The sequence below is a fragment of the Podarcis muralis genome, chromosome 7, assembly GCF_964188315.1.
Source record: "Podarcis muralis chromosome 7, rPodMur119.hap1.1, whole genome shotgun sequence".
Classification (NCBI taxonomy): Eukaryota; Metazoa; Chordata; class Lepidosauria; order Squamata; family Lacertidae; genus Podarcis; species Podarcis muralis.
Genome location: NC_135661.1, coordinates 72829730 through 72843933, shown reverse-complemented (window position 1 = coordinate 72843933; position 14204 = coordinate 72829730). Strand labels below are relative to the sequence as shown.

General features: G+C 46.0%; 1 protein-coding gene across 1 annotated transcript in view; it reads right to left on the bottom strand.

Annotated features, from left to right (window-relative positions):
• Positions 1-14204, bottom strand: part of NPHS1 (NPHS1 adhesion molecule, nephrin) — a 53043-nt gene that overhangs the window by 17519 nt on the left and 21320 nt on the right. The window contains exons 15-20 of the mRNA XM_077932079.1: positions 13693-13865; positions 12475-12615; positions 10578-10718; positions 9093-9214; positions 3561-3732; positions 2483-2639 (exon numbers count right to left, since the gene is read on the bottom strand). Of these exons, the coding sequence (XP_077788205.1) occupies positions 2483-2639; positions 3561-3732; positions 9093-9214; positions 10578-10718; positions 12475-12615; positions 13693-13865 (906 nt within the window). The remainder of the gene's footprint in view (positions 1-2482; positions 2640-3560; positions 3733-9092; positions 9215-10577; positions 10719-12474; positions 12616-13692; positions 13866-14204) is intronic.

Below are 14204 nucleotides of genomic sequence, written 5' to 3'. Positions count from 1 at the left end.
CTCATCCAGCCTCCTGTTTTTACAGCCGCCAACCAGATGCCCATTAGAAGCCAAAAGCAGAACCTGAGAATAGCAGCATCCTTCTCTCCCTCTGAGGTATCCAGCAAATGGCATTTGGAAGCACACAGCCTCCAGCAGTGTAGGTAGAGCAAAGACATCTGGGTTAGTAGCCAACAATAGCTCCTGCCCTTAAAATGCCTAAAGCAAGAAACAGGATAAAAATTGCTTTAAGGTTTAGGAGTGGAATTTGCCTGAAATGTTTTTTTAAAAAAGATAAATAAATAAAATAAAATCCCATTTTTAATTTATATATAAAGCATGAACTTACAGATAAGTGTTCTGGTTATTTTTAATTTCAGACATGCTTCATACTATTTATGGGTTATGGCTGACATTTAGCTGGAACAAATTAGACGCGTTAAGCTGCTCCACCCCCATTCTGCTATGCAAATCAGCACAGGAACATTAGTGGTATTTTAAACTTTTCCCAATTCAGTGAGAACTGGGCTGGTTCCAGGTGACTACCAGACCTCTTGCCAGGTCTTTATTTGCTTCGACTGGCCAGCATCCATGTCAGAACAAACTTCAGGCCAGAACTGAATCTGAGCCAGAACTGCACTGAACATTTTTAGTAGCACGGCTCCCATTATTCTCCTTCTGTTTCCCTACAGCATGGGAATGCAGCCCTTTGGATGTCTCTGGACTGCAGCTCCCATCATCCCTGACCATTGGCCATACTGCATGGGGCTGATGGGAGTTGGAGTCCAATAACATCTGGCAGGCCACAGGTTTTCCTTGCCCTCCCCACTCTGAGATGAAAACAACTTGGGCCGCATGAACATCCCACACCCTCCCCTGAAAACAAGGTAAGGGTCCTATACACATGCTCAAGAAACCTCGAGAACACCTGCCATCAACAGCATATAAATTTCCCCTTGGCTTTTTTGCTGGCCCATGTAGGACCAGCGTGGATAGCTGGCTCAGGTGAATATCTGATGTTTCCTCCCTTTATGGTCTTTGATTTGTGGGCGACACTAAAATGAGGCTGTATTTTAAGCCGTCTTTTAATTGTTTTTGTTTTTTTCTATTACGTTCTATTGTAATTTATATTTTGTGTTAGCCACCCTGAGCCCGGCCCTGGCTGGCGAGGGCGGGGTATAAATAAAAATATATTATTATTATTATTATTATTATTATTATTATTATTATTATTATTCCTTCTGCTGTGTCAGGACAGAGGAGCTTACTTTGGAGTAAGTAGAAGGGGGAGACAACAGAGGCATGCAGGATGAAGGTGAACCCAGCCCTCCAAGCGAGGCAGGGTTCCCCAGGATTGGCAGAAGGATGCTTGTCACTGGACATTTCAGATGTGTCGCAGAAGACTTGTGCATTAGGCTCCTGCAGATGACAGAGTTATTGGGGCACTTAACTAGGAGGGCACCAGGGGTGATGCTATAGCCTTTATACTATAAGACAAACTAAGGACATTGGGACATTGGGAAGGCCATGATGCAGCAAGCCAAAGATCCATCTACTCCAGCATCCTATTCTCTCAGTGGCCAATCAGATGACAGAACAACCTGCGAGCAGGACATGAACCGCAGCAGCATCCTCACATATCAGCAGTGGCCCACCTAGAGGGGCAGACCCACCACGTGAACCTCCCATCAGCAGCGTTGCTGGTGTGTACCAGGAAGGAGAGGGGGGAAGTGGCAGAAAGGTTGGGGCTGTGCAGATGCACCAGCAAAGCCGATCTAATGCGCCCACCAGGGCATCTGTACAGCCACGTCCTCGCTGCTGCCCTCACCACAGCCCCTTCTTGGCATACAGCAGCAGTGCTTTCGCCAGGAGAGTATTGTTGTGGCTCCGCCCCACAGATGAACCGCTCCTGGCTAAGGATGGGAGGAGAAATTTGATTCACTTCGCATTTAAAGCCAAACTTGATCAGATTTGCTCCTTCTGAAACACTACAAGAACCAAAACACAGGCAGGCTTTGAAATTTGCACTTATCTGGATTTTGCAGCGCAGTTCTCCAAACATTTTTTTACAAAAATGCATATATTTGGGGGAAGTGTGTGGATATGCAAATGGGGATTATATATGGGGAAATGTTGTTGTTGTTGTTGTTGTTGTTGTTGTTGTTGTTGTTGTTGTTGTTGTTGTTGTACCTGGCTAGGTTGCCCCAGCCACTCTGCAAATTGCTTGCAAAAATGTCTGCAACGGTCAATACTGCATACAAAAATGTGCTTATTAGGTGAAATTTGCACCAAAAGGCTAAAGAATTTCCATGCACCATTTTTCCTTTTTTAAGCATGGGGGGGCGGGAGGGAGCAAATAGCTACAGAAAAGTGGAGAACCAAGTTTAAAACTGGAAAAATGAGAAAATGAAAGAACCAGAATTGACGGATTCTTCTATCCCTTCTCATGCCTGTTATCAGGTTCCCCGCTCACGTACCTACCTGTTCACCTGAGAACTCTCACCTGGGGCTCTGAAGGTCAAGGGACACACCATTCTTGGCCCAGCTAAAGTGCACAGTGGGAACACCTTGAGCTCTGCACTGGAGCGCGGCCTGGCTTCTCCCATCTCCTGAAGCCGCCACTTTCCTCAGTCCAGGGCTCTTGATGATCTCTGGTGGGTCTGGGGTGCAAGTGAGGGGAGTAGAACAAGGAAGAAACCATGAGAGTATTTGCAGCATTCATAAAGGAATGGTCTGCGAGGAGACTGAGCGTATTTGCAACAGCCACCAGAGTTTCAGCTCCAACTTCAAAAGCAATAACCACAGTACTTAATTCTTGTTTCAATTTTACTGCGTAAGTTCATGTAAATCAGTGGGTATTATGAATTATGAGTTGTGTCCGATGAGAGTCCTGCACAGACCCACTGAAACTAATGGGCATTTCCAGTGGACCTACTCTGCAAGCTCAAGGGGCTGGATCCCAAATTAGTCTGAGTAGACCCTGTAAAAGTAATGGACACAAATAACCATTCATTTCAGTGAGCTTTCTCTGAGCAGAACTGAGTTGAACACAGTGCTATGTATTGTGGCGTTTTATTACATGGGTTCAGATATAATTTTGTTGCTTTTATCTGTATCTTTGATCATTTCATAACACGTGTTCATTTTAAAACAAAAAGGAATGTTAATTTTAGCTGTAATTTTTGATAAATATTTCACGCCATTTTATGACAACTGCTTGGGGGCTTTTGCTTTTTTTTGATTAAGCAATCTATACATTTTGTTCAATAAGTAAAAAGCCCAGCCAGCCTGCTTAATTTTGAGCACTGGGTTGCTCTATTACTGTTTGCAAGCCTCCTGGTATTAGAGATCTCAATGGGTTCTAGTCAGCTACTCAGGGTAGGCCTATTGAAATTAATGGACCCAAGTTAGTCATGTCCAGGAATTTCAGTGGGTTTACTCTGAGTAAGATCAGCATTGGCTACAACACAATATCTTTATATCTTACTCTTTATATAAGTGGTGGACATCGAACACAGGGAAGGTGGGGCAGGGCAAAATATAGAGGTTGGGGTCGCAGAAATACTAAGGAGGAAACTTACATCGAACAATCAAGCGGGCGCTACTCCTTGCTGCTGGGGCGATCCCATTGTCCGCCTGACACTCGTAGAGTCCGGCATGGGCTCGCTTTGCCTCCTGGACTCGAAGTCGCCCTATCAGCCCGTCCGACTGCAGTTCAATCCCCAGCTCTTCCAGGCTCTGCTCCAAATCGTTCTGGGTACAATATCAAGATAAGAGGGATCAGTTCTTGGTACTGACTGGAGCATGCTTGAGAACTGGAGCCTCTCTTCACAGAAATCCGGACTGCACTCTGGATATTAGAATCATAGAATCATAGAGTTGGAAGAGACCACAAGGGCCATCGAGTCCAACCCCCTGCCAAGCAGGAAACACCATCAGAGCACTCCTGACATATGGTTGTCAAGCCTCTGCTTAAAGACCTCCAAAGAAGGAGACTCCACCACACTCCTTGGCAGCAAATTCCACTGTCAAACAGCTCTTACTGTCAGGAAGTTCTTCCTAATGTTTAGGTGGAATCTTCTTTCTTGTAGTTTGGATCCATTGCTCCGTGTCCGCTTCTCTGGAGCAGCAGAAAACAACCTTTCTCCCTCCTCTATATGACATCCTTTTATATATTTGAACATGGCTATCATAACACCCCTTAACCTCCTCTTCTCCAGGCTAAACATGCCCAGCTCCCTTAGTCGTTCCTCATAAGGCATCGTTTCCAGGCCTTTGACCATTTTGGTTGCCCTCCTCTGGACACGTTCCAGTTTGTCAGTGTCCTTCTTGAACTGTGGTGCCCAGAACTGGACACAGTACTCCAGGTGAGGTCTGACCAGAGCAGAACACAGTGGCACTATTACTTCCCTTGATCTAGATGCTATACTGATGCTATATTGATGCAGCCCAGAATTGCATTGGCTTTTTTAGCTGTCGTGTCACACTGTTGGCTCATGTCAAGTTTGTGGTCAACCAAGACTCCTAGATCCTTTTCACATGTACTGCTCTCAAGCCAGGTGTCACCCATCTTGTATTTGTGCCTCTCATATTTTTTTTTGCCCAAGTGCAATACTTTAGTCAGTTGCTATCCTTCAGTATCACTCATAAGAATTTTAATATTTTCAAGGCAAGGTGCTTTGCAAGCCCCAACACTGTGCTTGCAAAGCCCCGTGCACAGCATTTCGCAAGCCCCAATGATCAGCTTCTTGTCAGAGCTTGCAAAGCCCAGCCCACAGCTGGCCTGCAAACCCCTTTGTGGCCCAGCTGCATCTTTACCTGCCCATCTGACGTCATACACATTAGGTATAGGACAGGTGAACGTACCTTCATTGAAATAGCCTCATGGGACAAAGGGGGAGGCTCCCTGTTAATCTGGGCCTACCTAGGCTTGCATTCTCAGCCGTTATAGAAAGGTTAATGCACACCATGGTGCAGCCATAATGGATGAAGGTGGACAACGCTATCACCCGTCTGCGTCATTTTTGTGTAAGCTGCCTGGACCTTTGCAGAAACCTTTGCTGCTTTAGGCACTTTGAGTGGAGAGTTGCAGCAAATGGCCACGAAGCCAAAGCAAAAATGAAAGGCAGCTATTTTGGCAAGCCAGGGCTAGTATCAGGAACCAGAGTCAGGAGCAGGTCAACAATAAAACACCTGGGACTCTGCTACATTAGTAAAAAAAACAACCAGTGATTTGAATATGTTATAAACATGCAACACCAGATGGTGCTAGAGAGCAAAAGAAATTCTAAGCTGTTTTCCATAGCAGTTTTTTTCTTTTGTTATAACTACTTGATTTCTGACTAACTTATTTCTCTATTCAAAGAAATCAAAACAGCTCAGGCCTAGTGATCACAGCAGCTCTTCCCAGTAGGTCTTGGCCCAAAGAAGCAGTTGTGAGGACCAAAGGTCTCCATCTTCCCATCACTTTCTAAGACTCCTTCCCTGGTTCCTTATCCAGCACACCTTCATCTTATATTGCAATTTTATACTGTGAACTGCCCTGAGACCTGCGGGGAAGGGGAGCTGATAACAGCAACAGGAGGAGAACCCTCCCCTGGCTTCTTCACCAGCCTGGCTCATCTCTGCCTCTTGCCCGCCCCACCCCACCCCCACCCTCTGTTTCTGCCTCTCATTCTGGACTGCTCTCTGCCACAGCCTCTTCCCACTCACTAAACCCTGTTGCCTCTTCAGCTTCTTGACACCTCCTTCTCCCAGTCTGCTCCCTCTTTTCCCTGTGACCACTCATCGTCATTCCACCATCAATTCCCTGGCTCTGAGCCTTCTTCCTCTGGGCGTTTCCTTGGGGGTTCCCAGTCAGCCCATGACAGCTGTCATATGCTCATGTGCCCTGCATGGAGCACAAGTGATACAGCAGCTATCTCAATTACACTCTTTTTTCTCCCCCTTCCCAAGTAGATTATGGCCATTCATGTTCCACATCTTATGACAATCTGCCTACACAAGTAGTGAAATTGTGCAAAATTGATGGGAAAGTCCAGCCCCATTTCCAATTACTGATTGATGCAAAAATGTCTATATGTGGGGGGAGGGATTAGTTAGTTCTTTGAGGGCATTGTGGGAAGGTTGGTTGTATGATTTATATTTCTTCCTCTTTCTTTCTCTCTCCCGCCTATGCACCTTTGTATGTATCACCCAGCTGAAGTCTGACCTATTGTCTTGGACTGGTAGCTAAGAAATTTATTGATCTACTATACTACGGAATAGTTTTAGAACTAGGTGGAGGGGAGTTAGGAGGAGACCGTGTAACTTGCTCAGATCCATTGCTTTCTCAGTGCTATTTATTAGCTCACGCCGTTACTAAACCATTAATTAATTTATGCAAGTGACGTCAAATTGCTTTACATTTCATCAAATGTAAATTGCTTTATTTTCGGGTGTTCTATTTTATATCTTTTGTTTTATTTTCTGTAAGTCCTATAAACTTTCAGAAGAGCATCTCATAAAACTGTTCAGCTTTGTACAATAATAAACCGAGCTATTAGTTCCAGTCCTAATCTTGAACCTGTGGGTTTTGCTGGTTAAGCTTTACTCCTTGCTCCTCTGGGTCGCCACTGAGCAAATTCAAACCTTGGCTGGGGGGGACCCAATGAGGGCTAGTGTATTGGATAGGGTTTGGCATGGCACCCACTGGCCTAGACTGGGTCACCAAATCAACAGTCCCTATCATGATTCTACTTGTACTCCAAAGCATCTGGGGGGTACCAGGTTGAGGAAGGTACTACAAAGCAAATAGGGGTAACCTCTGGCCCTCCAGATGTTGCAGGACTATGATTCCCATCAGGCCCACCAAACATGGCCGATGGCCAGGTATGATGGGAGTTGTGATTCAGCAACTTCTGGAGGGCCAAAGGTTACCTACCCCTGCTCTAAAAGAATATCAGGTCACACAAAACGACACCATATCCTTGGAGCCTTTCCTGCCTGTTAGCTACAAAAACTGACTTGTCACTTTCACTGGCAATAATCCTTGGCCCCCACTTAAGAAATGGGGTTGTGTCAACAGGCTAGGAGCTGCAGGCAAAAAAAAATTAATTCCATTAAAGTAAGCATCTTCCAGCTGTCAGCACCCAGGAAAGAAGCATGCACAATTGTAGAAATATACTGTAGAAACTATTTTATTTTATTTTATTTATTTTATTTTAGTCCATAGAGCCTGCAATCTTTTGTTTTATCTCATTTGATCTTATTATACACCACTTATTAAACAGAGCTTTTGGCTGTGAAGTGGTTTATAAATAAATAGATCTACTATATATTTTGGAAAAGGGGGTGTCCATTGGTTCTCTATATGTTCAGCTGCCTTTCAAGATACCATCATCAAACTCAGCACAAGCGTTCCCAAGATGGCGGGGAGTGGTCTATGTTGAAACTTGGGTTCTGGGAGCCGTTTGAATCAAGATGGCAGAACAAAACATGACTCTGGTGTGACTTTGCCCATTTTTTTGCATGGGTTTGCTCCACCTCCAAATTATTGTAGCAAAACTTGACGTGAGGTTTCCTGGGGTGGGGGACGACAGTCTTCGCCAACTTTGGGGTGTCTGGCACCATTCTGATTCAAGATGGCAGACTGAAATGTGACTTTGGCATGACTTCACCCATTATTTTTTGCTATGATGGGTCTAAGCTTACAAATTACACTAGTTATTTTAAAATCACAGTATTTTGGGGTTCCTAAATATTCCTTGGCAGTGCCAGACACTCCTCACTAATCTGCAAAAGAAGAAAGAAAACCAGGTTTACTTGCTATTAAGTTAGGCAACAGCTTGGAGGAAAAGCTCACCTCGCTGAGCAAAGCCACATCAGCTTAACAGGGTAAGAACTGTCTGGTTCTCTGCAAAAGCAAACTAACCATGGTGCAGTGGGTTTCATATTTTTTTACCGCCGCAACGGAGCTGTCAATATTTATTTGTTTATTTATATCCCTCTCTTCTGCTAAAAGTACCCAGAGCGGCAAATAACCTAATAATAAAAACTGCACAATACAATCAATATGAATGCAAGTGCGATAAACAATTTCTAAAAGCATTAATGAAATGGAGAGCAAACAAACCCGCAAACCTATTGGCATCGAGAGTAAAAGATGCTCTACATTGCATCGGCGTTCGGTATATATTGCAGCCAAGTGCAGAAATAAATAGTCTGGTGAGACTATTGGCTGACAGAATAGAGCAGCTTAAGGTTTTGTTGCTGGTGTACTTTGAATTCATGTCTTATGAACCCTGAGTGTGCTGATGAGTTTGTACCATTCCTAGCCTGAATAAAGATCTCTCTCTTACTCACAAGGAACAGCCTCTGTTGTGGCATTTTGGATGGGAGTGAGGACAAGCAGGGGTGGAGGACTTAGAGACAGCCCAGCCTGTTTTGCTGCCTGAAGCGAAACAGGAAGGTGCCGCCTCCAAACCCCACCACTTCCCCCTCTACTTACCAAGGTTGCATGGCAGGGACTTCTGGTGAGATCCTACACAAACTCCACAAGCCGCTTTAACTATATGACTCTGGCAGTGGCAGGGGAATTATCCACAGAGGCACCACCCTGAGGAACTCTGCTGCCCGTGGCAGCTGCTTCAGTCCCCCTCATGGGTGGGCCAGTCCTGTCCAGAACCTCTTCAGCTGGTCCATACCTGCCTTCAGTGCTCTTGCCTGTCTGGACTGTGTCATCAAACTGTTGACACAGTTGAACTCATGTCTCTTGCTCCTCTGCATCAAGGATGGGGAGATGTAGCTGTTTGAATAGCTGGAATGTCAATTAGAGTCACATCCATTTCTCCACCCAATTTTGGCTTTGGGTGCACCTAGGACTGTCGTGTGGCCCCTATAAGGTTACCCACAAGGGAAGTGCAGCCTTTGGACTGGAAAGGTCAGGAAACTGCAGCCTTCCAGATATAGTTGGACTCCAACTCCCCTGAGCCCCAGCCAGCATGCCCAACGGTTGGCAATAATGGGATTTGTAGTCCAGCATCATCAGCAGGGCCACAGGGTAAAAACTTGAAGCAAACAGAAAGTCTTTTTCCACCCTTAACCTCAGCTTCTGGTCTAGACTAGCCACTTACCAGCCATCTCCACTGGAACATGTTTGCAGGTGTGGGGTTGGCATCCACCTGGCACTCAATCTCAGCTGTGCCCCCCAGGTCCACATAGGTTGGGTCTCCAATGCTACGGATGGATGGCGAATCTGTTCACGGGGGGGGGGAGGCATGTGGCATGCTATCAACAGGCAAGAATTTCAATTTGGTCCACATCTTAATGCAAACCTACCTAATTCACACGTCCTGAAACAAATAGTTACTCCCCCAAAGCAGCTATCCTGCAAAATGCACACTTAGCAATGCAGTTTTCCAACCAAAGATGCGTCTAACAGGGGAAAGTATGCACAATAAAAAATAAAGAGAATTCATAAACATTGCATATGAAAGTGAATTACATTAGTGGCCAAAATGGTGGAAAGCTTTTGGGGAAGGCGTATTTCCCAAGTTTGATTGCTCATAACACCTGATTGGCTCTCTAAACACTCACGCTCATTGGCTACACTCAAATGAAGGAAACCTACTGCATATCAACCTAAGCAAGTTGTGCTTCCTTTTTCTGGTTATTCGGCTATACCTTTTTATAGAATACAGATAAATGAACAAACTTTGTTGCATTACATTATTCATCAAATTATCTTTCCATTGATATGTAATTTTATGGTATTACTTTTTTAAAAAAAGTGGTGTTATGAGCCATCAAACCTCAGAAATACACTTCTTCCAAAAGGTTTCCACAATTTTGGCCACTAGTGTATATTAAGGGAAATTGCTGGGAAAGGTGTGTGCATTAGGTAAGATGGCATTCAAAAATGTGTGAATTAAAAGAAACAAACACTAAAATGCTGAAAAAATTCATAGAGAGATGAGAGAGAGAGAGAGAGAGAGAGAGAGAGAGAGAGAGAGAGAGAGAATATATTGTTGGCATCCAGCTGTTCAGAGAGAGAATGGAGCACACCTCTGGGAGTGAACTCAAATCACCTCCCTGGGGCAAAAGCCTTGCCAGGGTGTATGGAGGTCTTGGGCTGCCCAAACGTTAAGACTCCCTCTCAGCTTTGCTGATGTGGTCCAAAGGAAAGCAGAGCAATATGTCTGGCACTGGCTGGGCTTCAGGAGTTGCCAGAAGGAGGTGAGCAAGGCACCATCTGACCGCCTTAGGGATGCACACGTGTGTGTGTGTGTGTGTGTGTGTGTGTGTGTGTAACTGGAAATGTGGCAAATAGCACTTCAGATTGGGGAAATGATGGAAACTGAAACCGAAGGATTTGCCCATTCCTATGTTACACCACCGCACAAAGAGAGAGCATGCTGTAGCATTGGTTCCCAAGAGTAGGCATGAAGCTAAACCCAGGCCAGCTGCGAGAGGATGTGTGCTGAGACACCAAGAGAAGGAAGGCAGAGGAGACCATGCCAGAGCTGAACAGTAATCACAAAGGACAGAAAAGCACAGATGAGGCCCCTCATCCTTCAAGTGACGGAATACATGGTATGCCCTCTCCACCTGATACTCACACTGCACATCCAACAAGAGGGCCGTTTCATTGTGGCCTTCTGGGTTTTCGCAGTAGATCTTGTACTTGCCAGCATCCGCCCTGGTCACGTTCCAGATCTCCAGAGAGCCACCATCCCGCAGGTGATACCGTGGGGAGCCCTCTAAGGAAGACAGAGAGGCGACCAATCTTAAGGCAAGCATTGTAGATAAGAAGAAGAGAAGAAGAGTTTGGATTTGATATCCAGCTTTATCACTACCTGAAGGAGTCTCAAAGTGGCTAACATTCTCCTTTCCCTTCCTCCCTCACAACAAACACTCTGTGAGGTGAGTGGGGCTGAGAGACTTCAAAGAAGTGTGACTAGCCCAAGGTCACCCAGCAGCTGCATGTGGAGGAGCGGGGAAGTGAACCCGGTTCACCAGATTACGAGTCTACCACTCTTAACCACTACACCACACTGGCTCTCAGCAAGGGCCAAGGACAGTGGTGGCTGTTGGCTATTGGACCTGGTGGGGCAGAGGTCAGGGAGCCAGAACCAATGACAGGGAAAGTGAACTAATTCTGTTTTTTTGTCCCTGTCTTCCTCTCAGCTGAGCTCTACAAAGTCAGCCCTGAGACTCAGGAAGAGGAAGCTGATAGCCCTTGCAATTAAGGAGGTAAGCAATTGGGGGCTAGCCGAGGACAGCTGAGCTTGGTGGGGCAATGCCCAACCGGGCCTAATGGACCAGTCTTCACTGGGTTAGGAACAGGTGAGCAACAGACCAGAGAGAGAAAGAGAGCAGGCTGGCTGTCATGGACTGGCTGGGTGAAGAGGAGTGGCAGGAGTCAGCAACTGGGGAACCCCCAAGGGAAGAAGACTCAGAGCCAGGGGTTGGTGATGGGACGATGATGAGTGGTCAGAGGGAAAAGCCTGGGAGGAGGAATGATTGGAAGTTGAAGAGCTAACAGGGTTTAGTGAGCAGGGAGAGTCTGGGGAAGATAGCAGTCCAGAATCAGAGGCAAGAGAGGAAGCCAAGAGGCAGAGATCAGTTCAGCTGGTGAGGAAGCCAGGGTGTCTCCTCCTGCTGCTGTGACCAGCTCCCCTCCCTCCTGGTCTCCCAGAACCAGAAGAGTTATGAAGAGGGAGGAGCGAAGACAGGCACAGCGGCAGAATCTCAGATTGCTTAGAAAGGACCCAGGGGAGGAGGAGACTTAGGTAACTGTGCAGAGGCAGGGACCGTCAATCTCCACAACTGCCTCATAGGGGCAAGACCTACTGGGATGACTTGCTGTGTTCACTAGGCAGATCTTGTTTCCTTGAATAAAGAGTTAAGTTCACTGATGCCGTGTGATTTATTGCTCCTGGCACTGGCCCACCCAGCTGTCATTGCACAATTTACCCTTCCGCTGCAAGGCATTTTTTCCACCAGAAGGATGAAGCCCGCTAAGGATTCCAGGAGGCATATTAACTCAGGATGGAGAACCTGTGGCCATCCAGATATTTGATCAACTCTAACTCCCTTCCCTCCCAGCTAGCATGGCCCATAGTCAGGGATAATGCAAAGTGTAGTGCAGCAACAATGTGTGAGCTACAGGTTCCCTACCCCTGTATTAGTCAACAAATGTCCTTTCCTTCCAGTGCAAATAGCTTCAAAAGGAGGACTTTCCTTAGAACCGCAGTAAGAGAGGAAATGGTAAAGTTCCTCCTGACTTGCTGCAAGCCAGGTGATTATCATAACTCACTGTGTGGGTGCTATTTGCATTTTTTTTTAGTGCAAATTAAATGCAAATATGTTTAATGCCCCATCTAATTTGGCCCTTTGATTGGAAGCTCCTTGTAGCCAGGACCAGTCTCATTTGTCTGCAGAAAGACGGGCACACTGGTGACGAAATAGCAGCAACAGCTTGGGACTTCACTCCAAGAATGATGCTGGACCCACCTGTCAAGAGTACCTCACCAAGGAAGGTCCAGCGATAGGTGATGTCTGGAGGGCTGGCCGACACCAGCAAGGGCAGCTGGACAGCTCCGTGCTCCACAGCCTGCACTACTAGAGGTTGCTCAGAGGAGAACTCTGGGGGAACTGTGCAAATAGCAGAGGAAGAAGAGATTCTCAGATAACTTTCCCAGTGACTTTCCCTCCTGCTTCTTGAAGCCCAAAGGTGTCTAATATGAGCATATGGCAGGTTGCTGCTGGTACATTTCAAAAAGCCAGGCTTACATTTCAAAGAGCTTCCACAGAAACCCTCTGGGTAAACGTTGCCTTACATCTGCCCTGGGGACAACACATGCTAAAACTGTAAACAAATCAGCCATGATTTCAGCCCAATGAACTGCAATGTGGTCATGGAAGACACACATGAGTGACAGCTCCCGCCTCCTGGTTGTTCCTTCCAGTTTGCTTTCCTCATTTATCTGTCAGTTTGCAAAATGGTTTTTGAAATCCTTGTGAAAATCCAACGGCATTTTATTTTAAGGTAAAGGTAAAGGTACCCCTGCCCATACGGGCCAGTCTTGACAGACTCTAGGGTTGTGTGCTCATCTCACTCTATAGGCCGGGAGCCAGCGCTGTCCGCAGACACTTCCGGGTCACATGGCCAGCGTGACAAGCTGCATCTGGCGAGCCAGCGCAGCACACAGAACGCCGTTTACCTTCCCGCTATAAAGCGGTACCTATTTATCTACTTGCACTTAGGGGTGCTTTCGAACTGCTAGGTGGGCAGGAGCTGGGACCGAACGACGGGAGCTCACCCTGCCGCGGGGATTCGAACCGCCGACCATACGATCGGCAAGTCCTAGGCACTGTGGTTTTACCCACAGCGCCACCCGCATTTTATTTTACATTTCTCCATATACATATTTTATGCAGTTTTGCCTATTATGCTAGGTTATTTGCAAGCTGTTTTCCCTAATACAATGCATCTTTCTTTATTATTTTCATGCATTTCTATGCACATTTTACCCTAGCCTATGGACATTACAAAAATGGTTGGAGAACTGCAGTGCGAAATTCAGAGAAGCATGCATCTTGAAGGGCGGCTGCTTTTCACACATTGTTTCGGAAAGTGTGGCTTAGGTAGCTTTGCATTAATTTTAGGTAGGTTCACCTTCAAATGTAAAACTGAACTGAACTTCCCTCCCGTCCCTCCTTCATACTTACATAGGACAGTGAGCTGGTAGAAGGTATTCACACCTTCAGAGAGGACAGAGCTGTATGCATGGCATTCTACTCTCATCCCATGATCTGCAGATGACACCACCAGAGTCACCTTTCCTGAAGTGGAAAACCCCCCAAATTCTGCTTTCTTCTGCTCTGGGTTAGTTGCCTTCAACCTGAAGAAGAAACACTACTAACAATAACTTATCAAGAACTTATAAGAACAAGAAAAAGCTCTGCTGGATCAGGACATTGGCACATCTAGTCCAGAAATTTGTTCTCCCAATAGCCAAAAATATGCCTACGGAAAGCCTCCAAGAAGGACCTGAGGACAACAGCAACTCTGCCCACTTGTGACTCCTAAGCATGGTTTTTATGGTACTTATATAATAATAATACTATAATAATTTATTATTTATACCCCGCCCATCTCGCTGGATTTTCCCAGCCACTCTGGGCGGCTTCCAACAAGTATTTAAAATACAATAAAACATCAGATATTAAAAAGTTCCCTA